The sequence below is a fragment of the Nelumbo lutea genome, chromosome 8 (genome assembly GCF_056320005.1).
Source record: "Nelumbo lutea isolate HS-2025 chromosome 8, American lotus-T2T, whole genome shotgun sequence".
NCBI classification, from domain to species: Eukaryota; Viridiplantae; Streptophyta; class Magnoliopsida; order Proteales; family Nelumbonaceae; genus Nelumbo; species Nelumbo lutea.
Genome location: NC_142691.1, coordinates 32,368,035 through 32,375,538, shown reverse-complemented (window position 1 = coordinate 32,375,538; position 7,504 = coordinate 32,368,035). Strand labels below are relative to the sequence as shown.

General features: G+C 40.0%; 1 protein-coding gene across 1 annotated transcript; it reads left to right on the top strand.

The window, feature by feature from the left end:
* Window positions 1–1,206: 1,206 nt before the first annotated feature.
* LOC148843728 (D-3-phosphoglycerate dehydrogenase 3, chloroplastic-like) lies at window positions 1,207–6,816 on the top strand. The gene is made up of 5 exons (XM_088957920.1): window positions 1,207–1,951; window positions 4,128–4,504; window positions 5,248–5,358; window positions 5,462–5,557; window positions 5,722–6,816. Exons 1-5 carry the CDS (start codon window positions 1,297–1,299, stop codon window positions 6,391–6,393), a joined length of 1,911 nt encoding a protein of 636 aa, XP_088814046.1. The 5' UTR covers window positions 1,207–1,296; the 3' UTR covers window positions 6,394–6,816.
* Window positions 6,817–7,504: the final 688 nt, after the last annotated feature.

Genomic DNA, 7,504 nt, shown 5'->3' with positions numbered 1-7,504 from the left:
TATATAAAAGTAAGGTGTTTATACAAATATGTAAGATAATTACCAAATGATCCCCTAAATTAAGAATAGGGTATATTGGGGATTTAGAATTGTTTAATAAATACATAATAATCATATAAACAATCTTTTTCAAAGCAAACCAACTATATGCTAATGGAGACCAGTTAATGGTGGCTCAACGGGATGCTATGCACCATTAATAATTTTTCCCTGACCTTTTTTTTCTAAAATACTGGTTGTGGGATTTGATTTTATACCAACAATGAAACAAACCAGCTAACACACTAAGGAGCCAGCCCTTCGTTAGTTCCAGGATTTGGGGTTTAAGAATGCGAGGGATGGGCTACCCTGTTTTGCAAGTTTATATGGTTCGGCCATTTTCTTTTATAACTAAGGGATTGTTTGGTATTGTGTTATAAGGAAAAATATCATGGCTTACTTCCTTCTTTTTTTTTTTTTTTTTTGTAATAATCAATTTATGATGGGTGCATAAATGAGTTAACATCTGCACCCCACAAGGGGCGCCCCATAATGCCCCACAGTACATTTCAACCTTGTATTGGAAATATTTCCCTTTGAAAAGTACAGGAGATAATGGGATATCATCGGAGATATTTCCAATACAAGGCCAGGATGTGTTGTGGGGGCATTCTGGGGTGTTCTCTTGTGAGGCGCAGATGTAAGCTTTGCATAAATAGTAAGGTTTTTAAAGTTAATAGTTCGAACCAAATAGATGACTCATTCTAATAAAAAATAAAAAACATTCAAAAACCGTTAAATAATTCAAACGGTTCAACCAGACAGGTCAGTGATTTGAACCGATTAGATGACCGGTTACTAATTTTTTCGATCCGACCGTCCGATGCACAAATACAAATTTATACTAGCACTCTTCGCAAAGGCCTAAACATAATTATGTTTCCTTACAAATATCTTGCGCTGGTCCAAAATACATTTTTCTCGTAGCGAAAAAAAATACTAGGTGTATACTTTAATCTAACTATACCGTTCGATCGGAATCTACACCGTTGATTGGAATGATCATGACCTCCGGATTGTCCGATATTGCAAGGTAGTGGACTGACTCGTGTGAAGTGGGACCCATGTCGAGGTCACGGAAACATCGGGTTCGATTCCGAACGACGCGCACATGAGACATGACGGCTGGTTAAAAATTATTTATCCAAATTGGGACCCAAATGCCCTTATAAATCCCGGAAAACGGACCACCCGACTCGCCGAAATTTTGCAGCAGCGTTTCGAGAGAGCGTCGTTCGTTTATCCAAGAAAGAATTCATGGCGACTGCTTCTGCAAAATCCCTTCTCGTTCCTCGCGTTGAAACTAGTACTCTCTCTTCAACGAGAGCTGATTCTGCTGCTGCTGCTGCTGCTGCTACTTCTCTTCAATTTCTCAAGTCCACTCCGTCGCTTCCGTTGAAGCTCTCTCACTCTCGCTCTTGCTTTCGTTCCCGATCTCCGTCTCTCGTTATCACCAACGTTTTAAAAACCCAAGACTCTCTCAGCACCTCCCTCTCCAAGGGCCGAGATCTCGAGACCGGGTCGAGGTTGGGAATGAAGCCAACGATCCTCGTCTCCGAGAAACTCGGAGAAGCGGGGCTCGAGGTGCTCAGAGGCTTTGCTAACGTGGATTGCTCGTATGATCTGTCGCCCGAGGAACTCTGCCAGAAAATTTCGCTCTGTGACGCGTTGATTGTGAGGAGTGGGACGAAGGTGACGAGGGAGGTCTTCGAGGCTGCCAAGGGAAGGTTGAAAGTGGTCGGAAGGGCCGGAGTTGGGATTGACAACGTCGATCTGCAGGCTGCAACGGAGTTTGGATGTCTGGTCGTGAATGCTCCCACGGCCAACACTGTTGCTGCTGCCGAGCATGGGATCGCTCTGCTTGCTGCCATGGCTCGTAATGTTGCTCAGGCTGATGCCTCCATGAAAGCTGGTAAGAACTACTTTTTTTTCCTTCTTTATTTCCGTACGCCGTTATACAAACTTTCCTGATCTGGATTTGCTATTTTAGCTTCGAGGCTTAAAATCTGTAGATCTGTTTTTTCCGAATGCAAATTTTGATTTTGAAAAGTGTGTCAAGCGGTAGAATTTATGTTTTACTTTTCTTTCGGTCTACGCAATCGGAAATGAAAATTCTGTGTTAATCCGCATTACAGTTCTAAGAATTGCTTTGAAACGTTAAGAAGAACGGATTAATTCCCAGGTTTAAGTGAACTAATCAAGTTGTACTATGATCTTTAATTCCTTTCCTTGTCCGATCAAATTAAATTTACTTGGGCTGCAATTGTTGATGCTGCTTGGTTCCCGGCGGTTGATGTTCAGTCCAGTCCAGTCCAGTCTCATCGGATTCCTACGTTTTCGGTTGTTTGTCCGTATTTTTATTGAAATTAAACTTCTAACCTTTTTCTTTTATGGATATATTAAATGTTAAAAGAGTAAACTAACATTAAATATCTGAGGTATCTTTCTTTCCTTCTTTTTATGTTAATTATTGCTGAAATACTTCAATGGGTGGGTCGTGTCTCTTAGTTTTATTGGTGGGATCATGTTTTATTTTGTTTATTATTGCTGAAATATTTATACGGGAAATGGTTGGATTATATTGTTATATAGCTGAGATATTTAATTGTGTAGATTCCTATGTGATTCTTTGGAAAACATGAATACTTTATTCTTTAATCATGCTTCACGCATATGGTATACAGGAGAGCAGGGACCATTTATTGTTCTTTTCCAGGGAACACCCCTGTCAATAAAATGGGTAAATCAGATAATTTTAACCTGCAGGGGTTTTTTTTCCTGAATAGTTTGAACTTTCTTGAAAGGTGAAAAAGATTCATGGTTGCCTTAGTAAAAATTCTAAGCATGTCTGCCTCGCTTTGAGCTCTGTTTCTATATGATCCATTTGTGTCTTTGGATCTGCCCCAGTCTCATGTGTTGTAAGAAAAGAATTTGGAGGTACTTCAATTCAGTTTCTTCAGAATTGCTGCATCAATCTATGATATCTGGATACCTCTGTACGAGGGTTCTATATCTGATACTTCATTTTTTTTGGTATAAATTTCACATCCAATATCGTATCAAGTCTTACCCTTGCCATATTCTGGTAACATGGGGCATCAATTTGTCAAATTAACAATTGCATGGATTAACTTTTCTTTTCCCATCTTTTTCCTTACTGGAGTTTTTCTATTTCAAGATTTTTCATCATTGCTGATGTTATCAGAAATTTAATACTCCAAAGATGCACCATTTAGTCAAAAATGGTACCTATTTAGTCCTTTCGTGATATTGTATTGAAGAAAAAAGAGTTAATAGTTTAAAAATCTTCCAATGAATTCCTTCGAAATATAAAATAACAGATCTTAAATCACTGTGAAGCTCTTAGGTATTTTAATTGTTAGGTCGAACACTTCTTTATTCTCTTCCTCTACGTCGTTAATGTTTTATATAATAAGTTTTTGCTATTGATGCTAAAAGTCTATCTTTTTATTTTTAAATTAAAGGTGCCTTGTCTGGAAAGATATACTATGATTTTACTTACTTGCCAACAATGTTTTAATATAAATGCACATGGTTTGCTGATTATGGCCACATGTTCTTGGAGATATGTTCAGAAAACTGTCACTGTTTCATGAACTGTGACATGTTCGTTGTCTGACTATCATGTGGATATTTCTATCTTTGCATCAATATTACATGTTTTGAGGGTGGGCCTTGGCACAACGATTGGGTTGTTCCATTGCAACCTGGATGACCAGGGTTCAAATCTTGGAAACAGCCTCTCTGTAGATTAGGGGTAAGGCTGTGTACATCTGTCCCTCCCCAGATCCTGCATTGGCATGAGCCTTGTCCACTGGGATGCCCATCTATGTAACTTAATTTCATTAATTCTTGACTTCTTAGCCTGACAGAGATGTTTCTAAATGAACTATAAGAGTATAATGAGCATCATGCATCTTCATTTTCCTTCACCTTTTGCTATTGCCCTGCTTAGATTATGGCTTTTAGCAACTTGAGCAAATAACTTTGCCTAAATAATTTAACTTTCCTTTAAATATGTAACTCCGAATACTAGACGCTAAAGACAATATTCATTCTTTTTGAAGGAAAATGGCAACGGAGCAAGTATGTTGGTGTCTCTCTGGTTGGAAAAACACTGGCAGTTATGGGGTTTGGAAAGGTTGGATCTGAGGTTGCAAGACGTGCAAAAGGCTTGGGAATGCATGTTGTTTCACATGATCCATATGCCCCAGCTGATAGAGCGCGTGCTATTGGTGTGGATCTCGTTTCTTTTGATGAGGCCATTTCCACTGCAGATTTTATTTCCCTCCATATGCCACTCACTCCTGCTACTTCAAAGTTATTCAATGATGAAACTTTTTCAAAGGTGAAGAAGGGAGTTCGCATCATTAATGTTGCTAGGGGTGGTGTTATAGATGAAGATGCACTAGTCAGGGCACTTGATAATGGAGTTGTTGCCCAGGTATGCTTCTTACAATACTTAATACTAGTTAATGAGTAATATACCTTAGAATGGAAAGATGCTATAGATCTTGTCTAACTGCATGTCCATAGGTCTAACAGAAGAGAGGTTAGTTAAGGTCAGTGACCCATTTCCTCCTTTCTTCTCCATACCTTTTTGAACCACTGAAATGAACGTGAGATATAGGATGGAGATGATTGTATGAATGGTGAAGTCAATTCTTAGCCCAGTCTACCTAATGGGAGCCATCGCTTCCCACTGTGTTAACATAAAGGTGCAACTTGGACTGCATTGGGTCAGGTTGAGGTCAAGTGGAAAGGATAACTAAACCTAACTTCATCCAACATGACCCTCAACAAAGATGGGCCCAACCCAACCTAAGAATACGTAATAACCCTAACCCAACCTCAGTAACCTGACTTTCATAATTAGTTTGGTTAGCCCGGTAATTGTATGACAAAAACCTCAATAATATGTTTGTAATTTGACCATTTTAGGTCTCATTAAAGCTACAATTGCATACACTGCTAATATTTAGTAGGGCATAATAGTTTATAATAATACATGAATATGTAATAAAACCCAACCCAGCCCAAAATCAGGTTGGGTCAGTTGGGTTTTGGGTTAATTCATGCCAATTTGCAACCCCATGTTCTGTTTTTATGTGCATAATCTTCTTTGGTTTAATTGATATGTGAGGTTCATGTTTATTAATTCCAAGTGGTGGTTTTGATGAAGTGCAGGCAGCACTCGATGTTTTCTGCGAGGAACCCCCTCCCAAAGACAGCAAGTTAGTGCAGCATGAGAATGTCACAGTGACACCTCACCTTGGAGCTAGCACAAAGGAAGCTCAGGTATAAATTTTTTCAGACAGAATTCTTATACAATTCCTTCTCTCCTTGCTTTATGGCCGTCTTGACATTGTTCAATTCTTAAGACTAACAAGTCTTTTTGCAGGAAGGTGTAGCCATTGAAATAGCAGAGGCTGTAGTTGGAGCATTAAGAGGAGAACTCTCTGCAACTGCAGTGAATGCTCCAATGGTTCCTCAGGAGGTAAAGAATGCCAGAGCTTTTTTATCCTCTTTGGCCATTCTATTTTGTTTCTCTTTTTTTCATTTTGATTTGCTTCTCCATGTGCACATGTATTCTGGAGTGTGTGGGCGGCGGCCTACTTCCATTTTCTATGCTAACTCCTTGGATGTTGTCCTTATTCTTAGGTATTGTCTGAGCTGGCTCCTTATGTCATGCTTGCTGAGAAACTTGGTAGGCTGGCTGTGCAGTTGGTGGCTGGAGGAAGTGGCATTCAATCTGTCAAGGTGGTATACAGGTCAGCACGAGATCCAGATGACCTGGATACCAGACTGCTCCGAGCCACGATCACTAAAGGCATCATTGAGCCAATATCTAGCACATTTATCAACCTCGTCAATGCTGATTTCACAGCCAAGCAGAAAGGACTCCGAATCAGTGAGGAACGGGTGTTTGTTGATGGTTCCCCCGGGAGTCCAGTTGACTCAATCCAGATACACATTTCCAATGTGCAATCCAAATTTGCAAGTGCTCTGCTGGATAATGGTGAGATATGCGTTGAAGGGAGAGTGAAATATGGTGTTCCTCACCTCACATGTGTGGGAACATTCAATGTAGATGTGAGCCTTGATGGCAACCTCATTCTCTGCAGGCAGGTGGACCAGCCTGGTATGATTGGAAAGGTTGGGAGCATCCTTGGTGAGCAAAATGTCAATGTGAGCTTCATGAGTGTTGGTAGGACAATGCCAAAGAAGCAGGCTATCATGGCAATTGGTGTGGATGAGGAACCCGATAAGGAAACCCTCAAGATGATCGGGCTGGTCCCATCCATTGAAGAGTTCGTATTCCTCAATCTATAGTGTAAGGTGAAGGTTATCAGCGTTTTTTCACAAGTTCCTGCCCTGTTTTGCAGTGGGTCAGCTACGAAAGCAAAATCAAATGCTGGCTACTAACAAGGAAGCATCAAGGTCTGTGTTTCTTCCTGTATATTGACAGAGCATAAGTCTCCTATTGGTCTCATTTAGTGTACTTTGCGTAGCTCTGCTGTGTAATGCCTAAGAGCTAGGGTATTATTCTGTTATTCTGTAGTCAGGGGGTGGCATTGCTTTAAAAGTTGGTAAATCCTTGTTGCGCTTGTCTGCTTGTTAGGTGTTCTTCGAACTCCTAGCTTCTTTGTGAGGCTTCCTTGTGTGATTCAAGAACAAGAATGAACACGTTTATTGGGGTAAAATCCAGGTGTGTGTACCCTTGTGTGATGTTAAATGAATCAAGAATTTGTGCAACTGTAGTCCATAAACTGAGCTTTCAAAATTTTACCATGTGATTGATGCTAAGGCTGTGCTGTGTACAAGTTTGACTCGAATGCATAGGAGGGCGATTGGGTTGGGTGGGTGTAAATTTTGATCTACTTTTATTTCAGGTTTGACTTTGGTTTGTAAGTAAAATGATGGTAATCCCCAAACAAAAGCAGGTGGAAGATTGTTTATTTGAGAGGGAGTAAAATAGTGTGATTTCCACTTGAGATAAAGAGGTAGATCAACGTAGGAATAAGGTAGTGCAATTTTTAAATCATTTTTTTAGGATGTAAAATTTGCACCAGGTAAATTTTACCTGGGTTACTTCTGGCCCGTGAACTAGGTGTTTCTCACATTCATCTTGAAGGAGATGCTCAGAAGGTAATCAGTCTTTCGTTGGACGTCAGTCTTGACACTCAGTGGTGACCGACTGCAGGGACCTGAATTCTTTTGATCATTATATCATCTCCTTTACTCGTACAGGCAATCAGGCAGCTCATTTTCTCTCTAAATTTGGTTGTTCTATCTTTAGGACTATCACTTGGTCTCACCCTCCTGATTTTCTCAAGCCTGTATTGGATGTTGATTTGATCCATTGCCTTGTTTTGGCTTCAAAAAAAAGGTAAAACTAAAGTGTAAATGAGTCATAATGATAAAGAACAACAGAATAACAGAA

Excerpts from the sequence above, each read along its gene's own strand:
- LOC148843728 (XM_088957920.1), top strand. The coding sequence starts at position 1,297 with ATGGCGACTGCTTCTGCAAAATCCCTTCTCGTTCCTCGCGTTGAAACT. Across the intron at positions 4,505-5,247 it reads ATAATGGAGTTGTTGCCCAG|GCAGCACTCGATGTTTTCTG; the intron begins GTATGCTTCTTA and ends GATGAAGTGCAG. Across the intron at positions 5,359-5,461 it reads CTAGCACAAAGGAAGCTCAG|GAAGGTGTAGCCATTGAAAT; the intron begins GTATAAATTTTT and ends GTCTTTTTGCAG.